The sequence below is a fragment of the Mus musculus genome, chromosome 10 (genome assembly GCF_000001635.26).
Source record: "Mus musculus strain C57BL/6J chromosome 10, GRCm38.p6 C57BL/6J".
Classification (NCBI taxonomy): Eukaryota; Metazoa; Chordata; class Mammalia; order Rodentia; family Muridae; genus Mus; species Mus musculus.
In genome coordinates this window covers 21913641-21937211 of record NC_000076.6, presented here as the reverse complement: position 1 = coordinate 21937211, position 23571 = coordinate 21913641, and the positions used below count along the sequence as shown (strand labels likewise).

The 23571-nt window shown below is 44.6% G+C and overlaps 1 protein-coding gene across 1 annotated transcript in view; it reads right to left on the bottom strand.

Moving 5' to 3' along the window:
- Sgk1 (serum/glucocorticoid regulated kinase 1) overlaps positions 1 to 23571 on the bottom strand; it is a 117720-nt gene that overhangs the window by 62692 nt on the left and 31457 nt on the right. Inside the window, exon 2 of the mRNA NM_001161845.2 lies at positions 8661 to 8870. Coding sequence (NP_001155317.2) covers positions 8661 to 8870 — 210 coding nt within the window. The remainder of the gene's footprint in view (positions 1 to 8660; positions 8871 to 23571) is intronic.

Here is a 23571-nt window from a genome sequence, read left to right as displayed (position 1 = left end):
ACTGTGTCTCGTGTTTGCAAGGCTCTGGAGGACACGAGGGCGTGAGAAAATGAGCGCCTTGGATTTTGTGATTGCTAGGACCTCACTGAGACCCACGGCCAGAGCAAGCCCCTGACAGACTGAGCACAGTAAGGGTGCTGTAGGAGTGGGAGTTTCTCCAGAGACTTTCTTTGCCCTGGTAGACGGGCTTCATGGTGGGAGACCATCTGTGTCTCGTGCCTGGCCTCCTCCCAGTATGATGGAATTGCAACTGTTTCCTTCTACAGGTGGGGTTCCTGATAGCTGTGCTGTTTACCACAAACTCACAAGTAATGTATTAATGTAATCTTAAAAGTTTGGATAATAGAGGTAAAGCCAGTCCTTTTGGACTGCCATCCAGATCCATTTTAATCTCGAGGAGGCAGTTATCACCAGGGCAGGGTTGTTTACACTTCCTGTTCTTTTATCTGTCTGTAAACATGAGAGAAGCGGAGTGTGTAGGCACATAGCTTTAGCCTCAGCACTTGGCAGGTAGCGGGAAGAGGACAGGAAGTTGTAACCTTCCTTAGCTACACAGTCAATTCAAGGCCCATCCGGCCCCCATGTGACTGTGTCTCAAACCCATTAACTTACGGAGAGTTAAAATGTTACAGGTTCAAAGCCACAGCTACATTGAGCAATTGTCCCTGGTCTGCTTTCCTGTAACTATGGTAAACACCATGACCAAAAACAACTTCGGGAAGGAAAGGATTCAGCTAATGTTTCCAGTTAATAGTCCATCCCTAAGGGAGCTGAGATAGGAACCTGGAGCAGACACCATGGAGAAAGGCTGCTTACTGGCTTGTGTGCTGGCTTAGGCCAAGCTTCCTTTCCTTTCCTTTCCTTTCCTTTCCTTTCCTTTCCTTTCCTTTCCTTTCCTTTCCTTTCCTTTCCTTTCCTTTCTTTTCCTTTCCTTTCTTCCTTCCCTTTCTTCTTCCTTTCATCCTTTTTTCCCTTTCTTTTTTGACGTGTGTGTGTGTGTGTGTGTGTGTGTGTGTGTGTGTTGAGGCAAGGTTTCTCAATGTAGCCCTGGCTGTCCTGGAACTCGCTCTGTAGACCAGGTTGGCCTCGAACTCACAGAGATCCAGCTGCCTCTGGATTAAAGGCACGTGCCACCTTCATGGCTTTTTCTTATGTATCTTGAACCCTCTTGCCTAGGAATGGTTTACACAGTGGGCAGGGTCCTCCCACACGAATCAAGACAGTCTCTCACAGGCCAGTGTGACTGAAGCAATTCTTCACCTGACTTGCTCTCTTCCCACATGGCTGCAGGGTGTGTCAACTTGACAAGACTAAGCAAGATGTCTATTTTAGCCATTTAAATAGCCAAAGCTATTACTTTCCTCTGCATATGACATATCGCTTTTGCTCCTAAACAATGGAATAGGATCGTCTATTAAGGAAGTCTATAGCAGCGCTATTAAGACGACCTTGACTGTCTGCCTCTCCCACGACCTCCCTTCTCTGATGCCTATCATTAACTCAATCTCCACCCCTTCTCTCAATAACTCCAATTCAAACCAATTTCAAAACTTTCCACGAACTTTCTGACTTATATTTGTGATTATTCTTTTAATAACTGTTTTGACTCCACAGATAGACCCTTGCTAATTGGCATGCTAATTCATTTCCTTCAGAATACTGTCCAGCATGCTGCTTGGACCCAGTAACATCCCCTAGACACAGGAGTATAGATACCAGGCTGTGCCTCCCCACTATATCTGATTATTTGCTGTAGACGGGAAGGCCCCATCCTAATCCCACGCTAATTTAGAAGTTAGACAAAGTGGATACACTCTCCTTTGGGTCTCCTCTTTTCCTAGTCCATTAAAATCATTCACCTACTCCTTTTTTTTTTTTTTTTAATGAATAAACACAATCTGGAAATGTAGGCATGTAACATTAGGATCTAGCTGTCACTCAGGCCAGAATACTCTCAGGCCCCATACTCTCCCATTAGGATCTAGCTGTCACTCAGGCCCCATACTCTCCCATCCTGCAGATACTGACAGAACCAGAAGACATTGTCTGTGAGTCTCAAGCAAACAGAACACCAGACAGCAGGATTTCTCACCTGGGAAAGCGATTGCATATCAAAGAGGATACTGGTGGTCACATGTCCTGTTCCCTGCCTGGGAAATCAGAGAACCAGACAGAGGCTTGTGCTGTGAGACTACCCTCAGGTCTACCTCAGAGAGACCCCTCTCTCACCTCTGATTTTTCTTTTCAAAGCCCCTACCATGCTGTCTGTCCCTGGTGCTAGGCACTGAACTGTATTCAGACTCCTCCACTACGCTGCTGTCTGTCTGTCTATCTGTGGCCTTAATAACTCTTAATACAAATACATTCATTACCTGCCCTTCTCCCCCCCCCCCCAAAAAAAAGAAACCCCACCGCCACTAACAAATCAAACCCATACAAAATAATGTATTAACTAATTTTCCTAGTTCTATATATACCTTGGGACACATCAGTATTTCCAACCCCTCCTACTCCTGCCTTCCTTTTGAGACACAGCCTCAAATATCTTAGGCTAGATTCAAACTTGCTATATAGCTAAAGAGAATGACCGTAATAAGTCCTGATGCTTCTACCCTACCCCACCCCAAGTGCTGGGGTTATGGTTTCCACCTCCATGCTGTCTGTGCTCCACCTTTTCTTGTTTACCTTCTGCGTGCCACAGGGATTTGTCATTACTAACTTCCTATGGGTTTACAATTTTGCTAGTCACTTATATTTCCATTTTTCCCACCATTCCACTATTGTACCTGACACCTCTGCCATGTAAGCAAATATTAGGGGTTAATGTGGAGACATGATTTACTACGTCAGAACAATGTTACCATTTTAAATGAAGGAACACTGGCACAAACCTCTTCCGAGAACAATCATTTTTTTTTTCAAATAATATTTTCACCAACACAATATTATCACGGAACTTTCGATAATGCAATGGACTAAAGAAGAATAGGGCAGCTGCATGATAGAGCGCTTGCCTAACAAGCCTGACATTGCAGGTTCAATTTCCAATACTGCCACAGATTATTTTTTAAAGAGAGAAATGGAAGGTTTCATGGTGCATTTCCTTGGTGGTATGATAACTGCTTAAAATAGTTCTGAATTCCCTGCTCTTCCTATATTCCCAGAGCTGATGGGAAGTGTGATTGTGGCTTGCAGGTGGCTGAATTGGCTGGAGGTGCTGGTTAGCTTTCATATTGTTCCCAGTTTCTAATTTTATCAAATTGAATGCGATTCATGTTTGGAGGAATTTGATGAGCTATGCTTCATTATGCAATTTTTGGCCTGATTCTATAACTGTCATGCCTCAAATAAATTTATATTATTGGCTTACTATATGCAAACATATACACGTAGGTCTGCATAATCTATGTAAGTCACAGCTAATTGTTTTATTATATACTCATTTTGAAATAGGCATTGCACTATAACACAAGATGGCTTTGAATTTATGATCCCACCCCTCCAAAGTGCCAGGGTTACTGGCCTCCACCACCACCACTGCAGGCTTGTTTAACTAACATTCTGTGTACTGTTTTCAGTATTTACATTGTTTTTCAGTCTTAGTGATTGAACCCAAGGCCTCAGACATGCTAGGCCACTGAGCTGCACTTCAGCCCATCTCCTTGGACTTGAAGTAGATGTTGCCTGCATAACCTGAGTGTGGGCAGACATCTGTTTGTTTGCACTGTTACCAGTTTTTGTTCTAGATATTTCCACGTTATATTGTGTGCAAATGTTTTATGTCCTTAGTAGATAGTCCTTTTTGATATGAAATGTCCTCATTTGACTCTTCCAACTTTTTGGTCTTGTATCTTTTTTCTCGTCTGGCATTTCCACTGTTAAACTCCCTTCCCTGTGTTACAAACTGTGCCTGGACAATCTCTAGTTCTTCCCTGTAACCTCCTGGTCCTTTTGAATATGTGGCCATGCAGCCTTTCTCCATTTTGATATTTTATTTTGTGATCATTGGGCTCTCCTACCCACCTGCTGTTTCTTACGAACTTCTACTGACCTCTAATCCCATGGGCTTCCTTGCTTTAGGACAACTAGAATAGTAATGAGGTTTTCTGTCATATAAGGTAGGAGGGAGCAGCAATCCTTCCCACTCAGGCTACTGTCATGATCCAATCATATGTTTTCTTCAACTGCAGACTTCTCCCTCCCCACACCCACATTCTTTTCTCCCCCTCTGGCGAGGATGCCATAGACATGGAAGGTGACTTGGGAGACATCAAGTGAAGCAGATGTCTGTGAATGTGTTTACTGGCATGCTTTCATTGAGAAAACACTTGGATGCACGCCTTTACTGTCTGGTTGGGAAAGTCAAGGCAGGTGTCTCTCTGTCAGTTCAAGGCCAGCCTGTTCTATATAGTGAGTTCCAGGACAGCCAGGGCTACACAGAGAGACCCTGTCTCAAAGCCTGTACATGCACACACGCACACACATGCACACACACGTACACAGGCACGCAGGCACACATGGCATCATGGCTAACAATACACTTGAGTCTCCATGCTGTGGCCAGAGTATATTACTTAGTACCAGCTTCCCCAGTACCGTGTTATCATCTTTCCCTGCCTCATGCCCAGGAAGAGCTGTTTAATGGATAAACAGTTCCCTTTAGATCGCGATTCCTGTATTCACAGTATCGACATTCTTGGGTGATTTAGTGGTAATATGAATGTTCTAGTTTCTTCCATGGGAAAATACAGGTAATGGCCACCAACTAAACTGTGGGGAGACTTGGTACAAAGTGCAGTACGACTCTTAGCCACTGGTCATTAAAGGCAGCCATTGGCCATTAAAGGCAGACATTGGTCATCAAAGGCAGTGTTTAGAATGTATTCCTTTTTTTTTAAGGTGTGTGTGTGTGGGGGGGATCATTACTCATAAAGGAATTTAAAACTATTTTTGCTTTCTTATTTTATTTAAAACATCTCCACCTCTTTTTCCACTTTAAAAAAAAATTACATCAAAGGGAGTTTATTTTCATTCGTAGGTCATTAAATGCCCACTGTAGGATCTGAGACTTTAAAGGGCTTAGCTTAGACCTCTCGTATGACGTTTGCAAGGCTGTCATTAGACTAAGTTGATCTATTGACCTAGGCTAGATCAGGCATAAGGGAAACAGATCCCTATAAAGTATACACAGATAAACTGACATTTGCAAAAGATTAAAAAAAAATCCTATCCCAGCTGGGTGTTGTGACACAGGCGCAGGCCTTTACGGGCACCCAGCGGGCAGAGGCAGGCGGGGATCTGTGAGTTCCAGGCCAGCTCTGGAAAGCGGTTCAAAGGCAAGGCTGCACTGCTTTAATTTTTACAGGTGAGTGCTGATCAGGTAAACGAAGGATTCCCTTAGGCCAGGCCACACAGGAGATGGCAGGGGAATGACTTGATGACTTGCCTAGCAAGCACCACCTTCTCCACTGCCACCCTCAAAGGTTTTGCCTGCCTGCAGCACAGCTTCACTTTAAAAGGAACAGAGTTGGTCAGGCAAGATGGCTCATCAGGTGCGACCTGTGTTTGATCCCTAGAACCTCGTGGTGGAAGGAAAGAAATAAACACTGGGTTGTCCTCTCATCTCCACACATGCTTGGTGGACTGTGTGCACATACAGACATATACACATGTCACATACAAGGAGTGCATAAGAAAGATAACAAAAAAAAATGTAAAGGACAGAGTTGTGTTTTCAAGGAACTATTTCACTCTTACTTTATCGTTAAAGGGGTGCACACTATGACTCTGTGTTTTAATTTTTAAAGATATCTTCTTGATTGGTGTGACCTTAAGGAAAACCCAGCGAGGCCCGAGAAGCAGCTAACATACAGTGAATTTGAGAGTGAAGTGCCTGCATTCCCAGTAGAGTGGAGAAATGGAGTACAATGTTGGCATAAGTCCCTGCCAGTCTTTAGTTCTATCTCTAGCTCCATCAGTCACGTGGTAGATGGCAGGCTCTGACTCAAATACTTAGAGGCCTTTGCTCTGTAGGATTAGCAGAGCCCTCTCTTCACAAGGCAATGAATTGCTAAACCGCTTCCAACTCTAGGAGCCTGCAAACCCTAGCCAGTGGACTGGCTGAGATTTTTGTAAATGGAAGTCTGTCAGAACACAGCCAGGCCTGTTATTTCTTGTGTCATCCAATGACAGCTTTCTCTACAGACAGAAATGCCTCAGTAGGCCACAGACTGTGTCAGTAAAGCCAAAAACATTCAACGTCAGAAAAAAATAAGCCTTTTGTGGCCAGCCCAGAGCTGAGTCGGAGTCTGATTCCTGTGATTAGCCAGTTCGTAAGCCAACGAAGACCAGCGCTCTTACAATGAGCACCCTCTGCATGGAACCTTACAGATTGTGGGAGGCTCGGCTATGCTTCATCTTTTGATCATTTCTCATAAGTGACCAGGATGAGTTTTTCATGAAGACATTGCATGATGTCCTGGGTCCATGTTTTCAATCTTTAAACATCTAGAACAAGAGTCCTTTGTCTCTGGGAAATGCTTATCATCTTCAAAAGAGGATGATGCTGAAGTAACCCTCTGGTGGTGTACTGGCTTGAAACAGCACACTGGAAGACCTACAATTGTTGCACCTTACAGAAATGGTGGTTTTTAAAGACTGTTTTTCCTGGCCCTGACCTACCTTTGCCTCTCAAGGGCTGGGACTAAACACATGTACTACTTACTGCCCTAGGGCTCTTTATCACTGTATTGACAGTAAAATACAGCCTAATTGTGGGGCTGTGTTTGCACTTTAATCCCAGCACTGTGAGTTCGAGGCCAGCCTGATTGATAGCCTGAGTCCCAGGACAGCCAGGGCTACACAAAGAGAAACCCCTGTCTCAAAAACAAATAAACAAAAGAGATAATGAAAGAAATATATAGATTATACGTAATGCCTTATATAAAAATAAATATAAACCTAATTAAATTACAAATTCAAAATATAGCTTTACCTTAATCCTCAGTCTTTAAATAAAACCCCTTAATTTTTTAAATTTTAGAAGCTGTGTGATAAATTCGTTATCTTATCTTCCTGAAAATAACAAAAATAAAAATAAGGAAAAAGAAGAGAAGAGAAAAGAAAAGAAAGGAAAGGAAAGGAAAGGAAAGGAAAGGAAAGGAAAGGAAAGGAAAGGAAAGGAAAGGAAAGGAAAGAAAAGGAAAAGAAAAGGACTCTCTTCCCAAATTCTTTTAGAGTTACAGGAGAACGCTGTAAGTGGGTCAAATTGTGTTGAACTAAATATTATCGGTAGCAGCAAGTCTATCGGTGATGAGTACAATCCACTGTGTGCATCATTACAAGTTGATCATGGGGCTAAGAGCACTGACTGCTCTTCCAGAGGTCCTGAGTTCAAATCCCAGCAATCACATGGTGGCTCACAACCATCCATAATGAGATTTGATGCCCTCTTCTGATGTGTCTGAGGACAGCTACAGTATACTTACATATAACAATAAATAAATCTTTAAAAAAAAAAGTTGATCATGTACATTACTGAACACCGAACCTATTCTAGATGACCAGTCGTTGAGCGTCACAAAACCTAACGCAGTTCTAAGAAGGTTCAGTTCCCTAGCAGGGAAAGCAAACCCATGGAGAAATAGGAGTTGGAAAGATTAAGTGATGAACGGGGCATCTTTTACTACAGTAATGCTATGGCACAGGATGGCACATGCCCCTGACTGTGCACCATTACACAGCTGCCAAAGCACCAAGAATGAACTAAAGCTGGGTAGAGTGGCACCTGGGTATGATCCCAGTCCTCAGAAGGCTAAGGAAGGAGGATGGAGAACGTAAGGCCAACCTAGGATACAGAATAAGTCCCCATCTCAAACCAACAAGGACACATTAGTCCCAACATAAACTACAGTGCTGAGTAATGATGTATCTATCCGCTGGGGATGCTGATAATGGAGAAGGCTATGCTCGGGGAGGGAAATGTAAATTATAGAAAATCTTTATACCTCTGCACAATACTTCTATGAGTCCCAAGCTACATTAAAGGTTGATTTTTTTTTTAATTAGATAACACAACAGGAGGCTGGTGAGATGGCTTTGTGGGTTAAGGCCCAGTGACCTGAGTCCTCAGGACCCACATAATAAAGGAGAGAGTGAAACTTATGCAAGTCACCCTCTGACTTCCATATGTGTGTTAAGGTGCATATGCAAGTACATACATACATACATACATACATACATATACACACACACACACACACACACACACCACACAAACACACATGTGCATGTACACACACAAATGCACATATGTACACTCGTACACCCCCAAAATAGGTATAATTTTAAAAGCATAACAGGTGTGTGGTGCAGACCTTCAATTTTATCCATAAGGCAGAGGAAGAAGAACTGTAAATTTGAGGCTAACAAGTTTCAGACCAGACCAGCATTACATATCGAGAACCTAATTCAAAAAAAGGAAGAAAAGAGGAAGAGAAGAAAGGAGATGAAATAAAAGTCTAATAAAACTTGCTGCTGTGTTTCCTACTTACAAGCATTATGAATATACATCTTTTTTTAAATTGGCACCTCTGTCACAAACACAAGAAAAAGGTTTCCAATTCCAGAAGGGCGGGCCCTCAGCAAAATAAAGAACTTACTTCACACCCAGGTTGGATCTCCCAGGAACAGGACTCCTCTGGAGGGAGCATCCCCCTTTGGAAAGCATGGTCACCCAGGCATGATTGACACATGGCCTCAAAGTCTGACTCCCCAGGGGGAAGATGCACCCCAGCAGGGCCAGTGTACTTCAAGTTGGGGCTCTGATGCTTGTCCACGCTGACCATGGGGCTCTTGATCCATCTTCGTACCTGAGAGTGCAGAAGGAGAGAACAGAGAGAGGCATTTGCTAAGGTTGTCCTTTACAGCACACTGCTGGGAGATTTGATGAGACAAAGACTACGATGAGGAAAATTTTGTCTTACAGCTTCTCAGTCCTTCCATCCATCTCTTCTAAACCGGTCCATGCTGGCTGTTCTTCCATCTCCCCAAGCCTCTCATCAATTCTAGGCCTACGATAATGATACTTCTCTTGTGTTGTAACAGTTACAACATTTTCTTTCATCTCTCATGTAACAGTTACAACATTTTCATCGTGCCCTATTGTTATTGTTTGCAGCACTGGGAATTGAATGCAGGACCTCGTGCAGGCTAAGTAAACACTATACCACCGAGCTAGGGCCTCAGTCTGAGAGTGTTTCTATTCTTAAGTCATTATCATTTTAAAGGGGCAGTGCTTATCTTGGCTTACAGCACAAGCAGATGGGATCCATCATGGTGGGCAAGGCGTAGAGACAAGTAGCTGCATAAGTGTGTGTGCAGCTAGGAATCCAGTCCAGGAGTCGAAGGAATGGGAAGCAGGAAATAGAGAGGAAGAGAAGTCCCAAGGCCAGGTACTGGAAAGATGGCTCCCAAGTTAGGAATTTGGACTGTTTCAACAGAAAATCTGAGTTCAGTTCCCAGCTCCCACATTCATTGAGTGGCTCACGGCTGCTGGTACCCTCAGATTCAGGGGGCTCTCAGAGCTCTTCTACCTCCCACATAGAAACAAAAATAAACCTTAACACCTTAAGGTTACTTGGGCGTGCTGATGCACACTTTTAATTCCAGCACTTGGAAAAGACAAGGATAAGTATGTGTTTTTCACTATTATAAAACCTCACTTTTTTTTTTTTTTTTTTTTTTTTTTTTTTAGTGAGGTTGTAGACAGGGATGGTGGCATGCGCCTGTAATTCAAGATCTCAGGAGGTACAGTTTAGATTGCTGTGAGCTCAAGGCTCTCCTAGTCTATATAGTTGAGTTCCAGGCCAGACAAGACTAGAATAAGGCCTTTTCTTTTAATACACACACACACACACACACACACACACACACACACAAAGAATAGTAGCCAGGCTTATTGGTTCATTCCTGCTATCTTGGCTACTTGAGAAACTGAGGCAGGAACACAGAAGTTTAGAGCCAGCTTGAGCTACTGAGGATGCTCCAGGCCAGGATGGGTAAGGAACATTTGAGCTGGACGTACAGTCCCTCCATTTGGGGGCCTGAGGCAGGGGGAACACTTTAAGACCAGCCTAAGCTACAAAGTAAGATTCCGTCTCAATAGCTGGGAGGAAGATGACGCTGGTTGGTGTGATTCTACCAACTGGGAAGAACAAGTTCAAGGTCAGTCTTTGCTTTGCGGGTAGTTCAATGCCATCGTGGGCTACTTGGGAGCCTATCTCAACATTCCTCTGTCAAAAGACTATAACAGTGGATGTTATCAGTACAATGTTTAGACTATAATAGACACAGCTGTAATCTCTGTTAGAGTCAGGGGTAGGTTTTTTTTTTTTTCTCCTGTTTTACAACATACAGTCTTTTACATTTTAAAAAATGTCAGGTTGCATCATAATTGCTGCTCTGGGCTATACTTTCATTTCTTAGGGAATAATTTTATCATTTGCAAAGGCTCTTAAGCAATTAAAACCATATTTCTCTACTTGTTTATATTTGTGTTTTAAAATTTTTCTTTATTTGCCTTATGGATGTGTCCATTCTCCTCTCTCCTTCTCCTCCCCCTCTCTTCCTTTCCCGTGCCCCTCTCTCTGAGAGAGCTTACTATATTACCCAAGGTAGCCTCAAACTTGTGACATTCCTTCTTGCTTTAGTTGTCAGAGGACAGGGATTGAAGCATACCTGACGTCATCATACCTGACTGAAAAAATCTCTTTTCTCTCCTTGTCACTGGTTTTTGTCCCTACTTTCCTTTCCTCCCTTGCCACCCTCCTGACCTCCTCATGCCCCTCCCCAAACTCCCTGCACTGCTCCGTGAGCAGTTGTGAGAGAAACAACCCCTGACCCTTCCTATACCAATGCCCCATCACTGAGCTGTACCCCAGCCCTGAGTTCTTTTCCATGTCTGTTAAACTATCACTTTTGGAGTCTTAGCAGGTATTCATGCCTACGATCACAGTACTTGGGAGGCAAGAGGACCAGCATGAAGGGAAGAAGAACTGATGCCCAAAGGTGTCATCCATCGGGGATGCTTTGTTACAGATGTGCCCACACTTACAAGTCACACTCGCTCACAAGGCACACTCATACAGACACTCACAAGATGTACTCACAAAGTGCACTCACTCACAAGGCACACTCAACAAGCTGCACGCACAAGGCATACTCACACAGGCACACCTACACAGGCACATACATTCACACAGACACACCCAAACACACCATATACGCATACACAAGGAGAAATAAAAATGTTTAATTAAGGCTTAGGGGTACAGCCAAGTGCAGAGTGCTTACTCTTCCTGTGTAAGGGTTGGTCCCAGCATTATAAAAGAAAGAAGTTTGTCTGTTTCATGAGTGCAGTCTAAAACCTAAGATTCTGGGACTAGAATAGAATCTCTATCCTTGATCTAGTCTCAAGTGTGATTTTGTGTTGGAGTTTTAGGCAGCAGTAGTAGATTGCCTCTGTGGCCCCTTGAATGCTAGGCAAATTCCCTACCACTTAGCTACGGCCCTAGCCTTTCAAATGTGTTTCTGATCAACCTAGAAATTACTAAGTTTTATTTCAAATGGAAAATATTTCTTCTTCTTCTTCTTCTTCTTCTTCTTCTTCTTCTTCTTCTTCTTCTTCTTCTTCTTCTTCTTCTTCTTCTTCCTCCTCCTCCCCCTCCCCCCTTCCCCTCCCCCTCCCCCTCCCCCTCCCCCTCCTCCTCCTCCTCCTCCTCTTCCTCCTCCTCCTCCTCCTCCTCCTCGTCTTCTTCTTCTTCTTCTTCTTCTTCTTCTTCTTCTTCTTCTTCTTCTTCTTCTTCTTCTTCTTTTTCTTCTTCTGGCTTTAAGCTTGAAGCTGGTAACGTTTCCTGCTTTATTTCCAAACTTCAATTTGAAGTTAATCTTTTTCCTCTGGATTTCTTGCCATCCCTTTTACCAAGTCTATTTAGCTTTGCAGGGATGAGGTACAAGATGTGAGCTGATCTGTCTTCCATTTTATTCACAAGTCGCAGGGTCTGACTACAATTATTCTTGGAGTGTGAAAGTGTAAATCTCCCCTTGCCGCTACGAACACTGAATTATAATTTTTTTTAATTAGGTATTTTCCTCATTTACATTTCCAATGCTATCCCAAAAGTCCCCCATACCCTCCCCCACTCCCCTACCCACCCACTCCCACTTTTTGGCCCTGGCGTACCCCTGTACTGGGGCATATAAAGTTTACATGACCAATGGGCCTATTTTTCCAGTGATGGGCTACTAGGCCATCTTTTGATACATATGCAGCTAGAGACAAGAGCTCCGGGGTACTGGTTAGTTCATAATGTTGTTCCACCTATAAGTTTGCAGATCCCTTTAGCTCCTTGGGTACTTTCTCTAGCTCCTCCATTGGGAGCCCTATGATCCATCCATTAGCTGACTATGAGCATCCACATCTGTGTTTGCTAGGCCCCGGCATAGTCTCACAAGAGACACTGAATTATAATTTGAGGTGTTAATATATAAGACAGGACATGAAGCAGGGTTCTTCCAGGGTTGAAGGCCCCTGTTTCCACCAACCTGAGGCCAGTGCTGGGCAGTAAAGGTGGAACTGTGGCTACAAGGTGTCACATGAGTGGGCGAGTCCCCAGGTCTGCATTTTGGGAGGGTGGAGGGTGGGGAAAGCCAGGCAGCGAACACGGAAGCTTGAGATGGAGAGCCAACCACAGCTGCCAGAAAAGCAAAAGAAAACAATGGCTGTTGCGGATTTATTTGGAAAGTGTGTGTCCTCGATGGCTGTTACGGATTTATTTGGGAATTGTATGTCCTCTATCTGCCCAGTGTTGATTCTTTGAATCCATTGCGCATCTTTCTCTGAAGCTAAGAGAAATCTACGATTTGCGCATGTGCCAAGAGCAGACGTGTCTGCTGTTTTAAATCAGTCTGCTGTGGGCACAGTGAGGATGGGTCTCGGACGCCAAGACTTTTGACAAATCAACCCATTCCAGACCTTAATGAGAATATGGTCGCCTCTCTGCAGAGAGTGTAGCTAGGGAAGGAAGTAATCTATTTGTTCAGGGGTATTAGAGAAAAACATCACAAAAGCGACATTTTCTAGCAGGAATGGAAACGGCTGCATGCTTTTTCTTGGTTTAGTCTTCACTCTGACTTCAGTATGTTCTCTCCTGTTCCTTGCTGACGATTTTCGATTTTCGCTAGCTTCGTAGCTATGGGGCCTTAATTAAGGACAGAGTTTATGGTATTTACTTTAGCCTCAGAAATCCCTGGAGAGTGGCTGGGGTGTGAGATGTGAATACAGTCATAGACTCCCTCTCCAGCCCTGCAGCCTGGGCAAGGTGCCCTTTAAAACTGCTGAGCTGAGAGCTTCTCCATCAGGCCCCTAGGGAATTCAAGCTACAGCCCGCCCCTTGCGCTCCTGGGGGCAGCGGGAGCTGAATTGCTTGGGTGGAGGGAGGGTTGTGAGTGGCTTTGGGAATCCTCAGAGACCAGCCACAATGGCTCTGAGCTGGAGACAGCTGCAAGACTCTTCGAGATGTGAATGGCCGGATACAGAAGCAGCCCTGGTTGTGTGGCCACCTGGGCCTCGTTTTTCTTCATGGCTGCGCCATGGTTGTGAAGAGCATTGTAAACAAACGCAGACTGGAGGATATGTCCGTCTAAAACAAAGCAAGAGTTCCGTAGACGGGAGCCTGGAGGGGTCTAGTTCCAAATTAAACCGGAGTTCGGAAGCAGCTATCTTGGGAGCCTGGAGTCAAAGCTTAAGACCATAGCTAGATTTCTGGGCAGTACCTAGGTAAAACACTAAGTGTAATTCTTTGCTAAATCTAGTCTGCCTTGGTTTTTATTAATTTATTTGAAGGGAGAAAAAAAAAAAGCTATCCAGAAACCACAGTCCCCTCGGAGAGCTGCCAGATACGATTAAGGAGATTGGCCAGCTTTTAGGGATTTTCCACTTGTGGTTCTTTTTCCTATTATGTAATAGTAAACAGATATTACTCTTCATATAAGATGGCTTAGTTGATAATGATATTATCAACTGATGCGGAAAATTGATAGCTAGTCGGCACTTCTGTGTGATCCCAGCCGGCAGAGCCTGTCTGGATTTCGGGAGGGAGAGTTGCCTCTTTCTCAAAAGCCATGGGAACCAGACATAGAGCAACTGTGATTTCAGAGAGGCACCATTCATCATGGAAAACCTACTGCTTATATACTGCCATTGTAACTTCCAATTCTCCCAAGTTGGGTAGTGCCTGAGAGCCCAGCCCTTCAGAGGTTAAGGCAGGAGGATTGGAAGGAGTGTAAGGACGCCCTGGCTGAGTGCCAGGGCAGCCTGGGCGACCCAGCAAGAGCTTGTATTAAACAAAACAAACCCAATCCAATACCTCAATCCCCAACAACAAAACAAAGCAAAGAATTAAAAATAAATACATTTTAAAAAAGCCTTTAAATCCTGATATAAACCAGTTTTCTAGTGAAAACATTCAAGCAATTATAAAAGGAAGACCCTGCTCACACCGCCACCCCCACCCCCACCACCAAGTACTTGCAGACTGGGTACCTGATGGCAGACAGGTTACAGGGAATATATGGCCTCTCACGTTGGTGCCCAGAGAGCTATTCCACAGTCTCCAAAACTCTGACAATGCAGTAACATGAACTTATTCTCCTTACCTCAGCTATAGCTGCCAATCACACAACTTTTTTTTTCCCTCTGAACATCTTTATTGTGTATATGAAACCACACGATTTGCTTTTTCTATTTCTTCTATGTCTGTGGACTGTGAGGATAAGATTCACTGCTTGGATTCTTTTAAGGCATAAGCAATATGGACTTACAAATCAAATAGCAAGCACTCTGTTGTTTTAAATGATAATTATGTTAGTTTATGGATGTCCACAAGCTTTGCTAAGATCCCCTATTGAGGTACGATATACACACATTTAGTTTCGTCCCTTATATAGCCTGTCCTGAAGAGGCACCCCGAGAAGACTGAGTGGCCTCTGGAATTCCCCAGCTTTCGGTGCCTTTGGGATTTCCCAGTCCCTTCCCATGCATCCTGTTCTAGATTCCCAAGGTCTAACCTTGCATTTCTCCAGGCCTGGTCTGGGGGATGGCTGGTGAGGGCCCAGGAGGAAGAGAGTGGAAAGGGAGGGAGACATGTCTGTACCATCCTCCATGTTGGAACTCACAGGAAGCCCCACCCCCAGAATCAGTGTGTTGTGTGTGTTACACACCACACAAGTCTCAGCCTTGAACTCAGTAATTTAAAGTCCCCTTCTGACCCCACTAAAATACCACCCACTGATCGGTGACAGGCAGAGCTCAGGGACTCGTTAATATGAGGATTTTGAAATGAAGATAAAGTTCTTATTATTTCTTAAAATTGTAGGACTGATCCTTTCTTTGGAATTAGCCTGTCTTGAGCAGAGGAAATGAAGAAGAGGAAGGGGGGAGAAGGTGGAGGAGGAAAAGGAGAGAGAAAAGGAAGTCGCTGCGATGACTATCTGTAAGGGTCAGAGTGTGCTGTTTGTTTGGGGGATTAGAAAATAAGATTGAAGAAGAAGAGAGGCGCTGGGCTAATCTCTGAGCAGCAACCTCGGCTCCCCCCAGTAATCCACAAGCTTCGAGAACTTCCTCTCCTCTCCTCCAAGAAATTCCTCTTCCAGTATTTTTAACCTCTTTCTTCCTCTAGGCTATTGATTCTAAACATATTAAACATGTTGTTTTTGCAATACCTCTCAAAGCTTGCAAACTAAAGCCAGCCCCTTTACACCCACGAACTCTGCCTTGTTCCAGCGTCCCTGTCCCACCACCACCATGACTTTTCCTGTTTTTTGTGTGTTTGTTTTGTTTTGTTTTGTTTTTGCCAAGTTTCATAGAAAAATAGTCTTCATTTCCTTACCTCAAACTCTCGCATACCAGTGCACATCAATTTTGTACCAGGGTAAATATGAAAATCCCATGTCTGACCATTTTAAATTGGGGCCATCTTTCTCTTTCTCATGTAGCATTTAAAGAGGTCAACAGAACTCGACTTGGTATCCTTGCTCCTCCCAGTACTAAGGGGGCCAAAGCAAGAGGATCAGGCCACCCAGCACAGTCATTGGTTCACAGGGAGGTTCAGGCTAGCCTGGGATACATGGGCCCCAGAAACAAAAACCCACAACAAAACAAACAGCAACTTTTTTAACAGGAGGGGGACATTTCAACAAAAGCTAATGACTGTCATGCCACTGTTACGAGACAAGGACAGAAAGAAGCATGTGTGACCTTTAAAGAGGATGCTGGCTGCATCTCAGAGGGGCCTGAGAGGAGCCTGTGCTTCCTCATGCAGCAAACATTTAACAAATGTACTCCAGAAGAGTCTCTTGGCCTGAAAAGCCCAAAGCCACACCCAGAACTCAGCTCCCACCTCTGTAAGACAAAGAAACTCTTCTTGGGACTGTATCAGGGTTCAAGGAGATCATGTCAGCCTGGCACTTAGCCCTGATGAACAACGTGTCTTGGTCTGTGGCTGATACTTACTACTATGCTTAAAGTGGTCTAACTCTTCATCCCTCGAGAGTTTTATATGGTATCATGGGACAAATGATAGTAGGTATCTCAGTGCAGTTGGGAGAAGTCAGAGAAGGCCTCTTAAAGGCAGTGGTGATTAAAGTAAATATTTACAGCTAAGTAAAACCAAGGTGGAAAAAGGAAGGAAATTTGCATTCCATTTCCAGGACCTGTATTTCCAGGACAGGGGCAGCAAAAGCAGGATGTATATGGGACGCTTGAAAGACAAGTCCAAGAAAGGAAAGTCAAAACTTATTTTTCTTAATTTTTATGTTACATTTACTTATTTTTGCAGCTGTGTGTGAATGTATTACTGTTGTGGCAGATTATACCGAGGTTGGGGTAGTTGGTGGTTTCCTACTGTGTGGGTCCTAGGGTACTGAACTCAGGCTGTCAGCCTTGGCCACAAGTGCCTTTACCTGCCGAGCTGTCTGTCTCTCCTGCCCACTGCTTTTTAAGGAGAGATAGGAAGAGTGAGTCACGAGGCAAGTAGGTGCCTCTGAAGTGTCTGTAGCAGGAGAGCCGGGTTATTAGATAACCATGGGACCGGAACGCAGTGCAAGATGATCATCAAAGCTATCAATTGTTTCTCAAGTCTCTGCCCTTTCCCATCCAGGCACCAATCTCGCTCTCAGTACTCGGTTTCTTCTGGCTTCTTAAATCTACATGGACGCAGTAGCTTGAGTCCGTTCTGCTTGTTCGAACCCTACCATCCAACCCAACGCAATAGGCAATCCGGCCACTGAAACCTTCGCTGCCTAACATGTCAAGTAATTTCTTTCCTTTGTGTTTAGTATGAAATACATTGGCATTCCCTACTCAAGTCCCTCTTCTAAAATGTTGACTGTAGTTGACTGAATTGATGTCACGACTCACTAACAGATGTCACAGGAACAGAAACACCCATGTCAGTGGTCGTCTGGAATACCAAGTTGTAGAGGTTTGGTCTGTTGCTATATGTATTGTAATGTTAAATTCTGTATCCCAAGGCCTAGTTGTCTCAAGATGAGTGAATTCTCACATATGCCAGCTTTTATTGTACAAACCTTGCTCCTTAATTTAAAACTATTGTTTAATAAAGATGCCTGCAGCCTGTAGCTGGGTAGAAGAGAGGCAGGCGGGGCTTCAATTCCTTGGCTTGGGGTCTGAGGCAGAGACCACAAGGAGAGGAAGAAGGAGGAAGAGGAGGAAGGTGCCTTGGGGAGGTGGATTGTGAACACAAAGCCATTAGGGTCAGCCTGCTGGAGTAGGAGGGGCTTAGGCAGAGCATTGCAAGTGATATCTCAGGGTTATTGACAGGGAAGTGGACAAACTAGCATAGAGGGTTGATATCTGCTTAGATCTAATGCTGTAAGGCTTATTATAAACATAATGGTGTATGTCTTTTATTTGGGAACCAAATGATCTAAGGTAGGGTAGAAATCCCCAGATAATACTTACTGCAACTCCAAGTATGCTAGGTTATAAACTCCCCGGAGCACCCAAACCCTCCCCATTGCATCCTGATGGACGTGGGAACACAATTCAGTCATATACTTAGGACAATCATCCAACCATTGTGCTTCTCATCAAAGTTTGACTGACTTGAGGGTTTACTTGAAATGAAAAAACCACATGCCCATTGTTCTACTTGTCTGACTCCCTTCTGAGTGGTGGCCACACCGCTGCCTCTCACTGGCCGGACATTGAGGAAGCTCCTTCTCTGTGCTCTCTCCCAAGTTTGCTTCCTATCTCCTTCACGTTGAGTCACACACAAGGCAAGAGAGTCATCCTCGGGGGCAAGCCCTTGTGGAGAGCAGGTGACCCAGCCTCAGTCTGTAAGTAGTCTCACCCTGAACCTGGAGTTCACATTTTCGCATCCAGGCTGGAAGCCAGCAAGGACCAGTGCTTTCAGTCTGTGCCCTCCCTGAAGGTGGCTTACAGGCATTTGTGGAGACATCTAGCTTGTTACATGGGGTCTGACCAGAGCTCAACTCCTTTTCTAACTCCGGCAGAGGACAGCAGAGGCTTTGCAGGATAAAGGCATGCTTTGTCCAGAGCTTTATCTAGGGAGAGCTGGCCTTGGAGGTGTGCTTGAATGAGAAGACAGTGCGGTGGGGGTGGGGGTGGGGCACTGAATGAGGCTGGAACACTGAAACACTGAGCTACAAACTACAGTTGCTTTTGTACTGTGCTCTGTAGGAATTTGAGCCAGCCCTGTCAAGACCTAAGAATGAGCCTTGTCTCATTCACACTTTTCTTTAGGCTCCCCTAAACATAGACATTCTAAGGGCGACCTTTAAAAGTCACATGTGTTTGTGTGGAGGTGTAGTTCAGGTGGTAGAATGCTTGCTTAGCATGCTTAATGCCGCAGTTGGATCCCCAGTACCACAAAAATCAGCCTTGGTAATGACCGGTAATCCTGGCACTTGGTGGGGCAGAGACAGGAGGATCAGAAGTTCAAGGCTAGCCTCAACTTTCAAGGCTGGACTGCGAGCTTGTCTCAAAATAACAAGGAAACACTGAACTGGATGAGATAGCACAGACTTTTAAATTCCAGCAGTAGGTAAGGTAGATTTCTAAATTCAAGGCAAGCCTGGTCCACAGAGTGAGTTCAAGGATATCCATGGCTATACAGAGAAACCCTGTCAGAAAATTGAATAAATAATAATCACAAAAGTCAAAACCAAACCAAACACACCAGAAACCATGAAGCAACCATAGCCAAGTAAAAAACAAAACAAAACAACAGCAACAAGAAAGACTTTCTACAATGATGAACTGAATTAAGAGAACTGAATTTTAGTGGCTGGAGATGCCATGGTTCAGAGCCCTTGCTGCTCTAACAGAGGATCTACATTCAATTCACAGCACCCATATGATGGCTCAGAACCATCTATAATTCTACTTCTAAGGGATCCTACACTTTCTTCTGAGGTTTGCAGTTCTAGGCACACACACACACACACACATACACACTGTACACATACATCCATGTGGGTTAACACCATCCATGTAAAGTCAGAATTAAAAGAGAATCAGATTGTAGCTCTAGCTTTGCAATGGCCTTGAGCAAGACACTTGATGCTTCTGAAATGTTTTCAGTGTCGTTATGCATAAGATGGAAGTCATGGAGCAGGTAAGTCCTTGTAGATCCTCCGGCCGTGTCATAGATTTGAGACTATTCACTGGAATACTGCTCATAAGAGTTTGCTCTCCGTATCTGGGACACATGGCATCAGTCTAAATTTGTTGAACGAATTCATGATCAAAGGGCATTTGCTCTACCCTGAACATTTCCTCCCTGCCTGGCTCTTCCACCACACTTCCACAACTCTGAAGTTCCCCCAATAAGCTTACTGTAAATAATTAAATAGTAAATAAATAAATAAATAAATAAATAAATAAATCCAAATGGTGTTGCAAAGCTAAAGGCCGAATGAAAGTCTTTTTTTTTCCTTGGTTTTTTGAGACAGGGTTTCTCTGTACAGCCCCGGCTGTCCTAGAACTCACGCTGTAAATCAGGCTGGCCTCGAACTCAGAAATCCGCCTGCCTCTGCCTCCCAAGTGCTGGGATTAAAGGCATGCTCCACCACTGCCCGGCATGAAAGTCTTATTGTTAGAACTGTGTACATTGCTTAATTGAATTGAAAGAGGTAAATATCAGAAAGATTAACGTGCAGAGGGTTAGGTGCGGCTCTGACGGCTCTGCTCGCTTACAGCATCCACTTATACAAACTGCATGCACACTCCGTTTCAGTTTTCTCCAGAAACAGCTCTCTCCAATTTCCCCCTGTGCTGTCTTGGTAATGGTTTCTATTTCTGTATTCTATTTTTTCCCTTCACTTCATGTTTTATAAATGAAGAAATGGTGAGGTTTAATTGTTCCCTGAAAGCAAGAACAGAGCCAAAACTAAGAGTGGGGGGTGGGGGGTGGGAGAGAAAGCTAGGGCCTGAATACCTACTATGTCCAAGGGTTGTGCTCAGCAGTGGGAGGCAGACAGCGGGAGTCTGCATTTGGATTGGCACAGCTGTTTAGATATCATGGAAATTTCTGAAGTTAGATGATTCGCTATGCTTAATGTTTACACAGGCATGTTAGGCCAGCAGGACACTGATCAGAAGTTCAAGGTCAGGGTTTGGGATATAACTTGATAGAGCTCCTGCCCAACATGCACAAGGTCCTGGGTTCAATGCTCCAGACACTCCATCAGGCGTGGCGGAGCAAGCCTGTGAGGTCAGTGTTTGGGAGCTGGGGCATGAAGACCACAAGTTAAAAGTCCCCCTCCTCAAGCCACAGAGGTGTGTGGTTTATCAGGAGCGTGCTGGAGCTCGTTTCACGGCAGGAACTCTGACCACAGCTATATTTCTTAAACAGCCCAGGCTCACATGCCCACAGAAGGCACTGCACACAGTGGATCAATCCTTTCTACAATTAGCAATCAAGAAGATGTTCCACAGACATGCTCACAGGCCACTCTGATGGAGGCAATCCCTCTGTTGAGACTCCCTCACCTAACTCTGGCCTGTGTTATGTTGACAGCTGAAACTGACTATGGGAGGGAATAATGAAAAACAAAAACAAAAACAGAAAACCAGTCATCCTCTGCTATGTAGTGACTATGAGGCTAGCCTGGGATACATGATCAAAACACAACATGGAACGAAACAAAACAACTACAAAAGCAAACAAACAAAACCTCACAACAAAGTAAATGAAAAGGAAAATGAACACAGCCCAGTTGAGGGAAGAGATCCATAAGCAGAGACCAGTCAGACGGTCCCCGCTCCCAGGGTCAGGAGTCCCACAACTGTTACAGATGTGCAGAGGGCCCAGGTCCATCTTTAAAGGACAATTAAATTAAGACAGAGGGATATGGGGTGCAGCTTATCGCTATTGGGGGTGCTTTCAGGGCAGTTGGTGAGCAGGGGCTTACTTGGTGTCCCTGGTGCTGGCTGGCCTCAGGGAAAGCATGGGGTGGGTAGGGGGAGGGAAATGGGTGGGGGGAGGATGGGAAGGGGAGGTGGGATAAAGTGAGAGGAGGATGGAGAGGGTGAACTGAAATCAGTGGCAGTGGGGTTGGGGGGGGGGAGGGCATCTCTGGGACAATGGAAATGCCAGGAATCTATGAGGGTAAGGCTCTTAGCTCACCCTAGCTAAGGCTCCTAGCCACTGGGGAGGATATGGAATAGCCATCTCCTGTAACCAGAAAAGACTTCTACAGGAGGGACTGGGACTCCAACCCAGACACAAAACCCTAGGCCCACAATGTGTCCTGTCTACAAGATGTGCAGGGGTAAAAGATGGAGCAGAATTTGAGGGAAGGGCAAACCAACGACTAGCCCAGATTAGACCCAGGCCATGAGAGGAGGCTCATCCCTGACGCTGTTAATGATATTCTGTTACAGTTGTAGATAGGAGCCTAGTGTGACTGACATCAAAGAGGCTTCACCCAGCAAGTGATGGAAACAGATGTAGAAACCCACAGCCAAACATTTGGAGGAGCTTGGGGAATCCTGTGAAAGAGGGAAAAGGACTGAAGGGAGCCAGAGGGGTCAAGGACACCACAAGAAAACATACAGAGCCAACTAACCTGAGCCCATGGGGGCTCACAGAGACTGAACTGGGATCATGGGATGCACCTGGGCCTTCTGCACATATGTGACAGTCCTGCAGCTGGGACTCCATGTGAGCCTCCTAACCTAACAGCAGGAGCAGCAGATGGGTCTCACTCTCTTGCCTGCCTTTGGATCCCTCTCCTCTAATTGGGTTGCCTTACCCAGTCACGATGAAAGAAGATGTTCCTAGTCTTAGTTGATATGCCAAGTGGGTTGGTAACCACAGGAGGCCTCCTCTTTTCAGAGAAGAAAGGGAGGATGAAGGAAGGAAGGGAGGGGAGGGAAGAGAGAGGGAAGGGGAAGATGTGATCTGGAGATTGAGATGTGAAGTAAATAAATTAATTAACAAAAATACAAAAAAAAGGAGGTATATGACTGTTAACATGGATCTGTGTAAATGGAGACAGAAAGAAAACAGAAGAGATTTTTAAAGTCAGAGGCATCTAAATAATTATAATAAATAACAAGTCAAGGGGCCAGAATGAAATAAAGATTTCCCAGGAGACAGCATCTTTCCAGATCTGGTCCACTCTGCTGGTAGATATCAATACTGGGCAGCAGAGACTGACTCGGGGGAGACAGGAGATGGGGACTGGGGGGGGGGCAGAGATTCACAGGACCTACTCAGCCCCAGAAGGAAACAGTCTTTCCATAGGTTAGAAACTGATTGATAGGAGGTGTGGCAGGAGATGATTCGGGGATGCTCCTGACCACGAATACTCATCACCCATCCTTTACTATAGAATGAAATAAATCAGCTACGGAGGCTCCACAGTGTATTAGCAGATGCTGTCATCACTGCATGGCAAGCTGGCAAGAAAAATGTAAACACTTGCTTAGCTTTGTTGGGAAAATTCACTACTTTGTTTTTTAGCATCTTGGTACTTCCTTCAATTCCTGCACTTACGTTAGAACACACACACATACACACTGTACAGTTATATGCTCACTCACTTTCTCTCTCTTTCTTTGTTTCTTTGTTTCTTTATTTCCCTCTCCCTTCTTCCCTTTCTCTTCCTCCCTTCCCCTCCCTCCCTGCCTTCCTTAATAAAAAACAATGTCTCATTCTGAAAGGCAGACTGACCTGCCTCAGCCTCTCAAGTGCTGAGATTCCAGGCACACTGTACTATACTCAGCCTGATAAAGTAAGTCCTCCTCTATGTTCTCATTTCTTAAGCTCTTCTCAAAGCTGTAACTGGCTCAAGGTCGGTACTCAGGACACCTGTCTGCTGGGATGACTGTGTGCATCAAGTAATAACATTCATGAAACTCTACAGACCGACACTGGTCATGTTGGTTCATCAGTGTGTGTGTGTGTGTGTGTGTGTGTGTGTGTGTGTGTGTCTGTCTGTCTGTCTGTCTGTCTGTCTGTC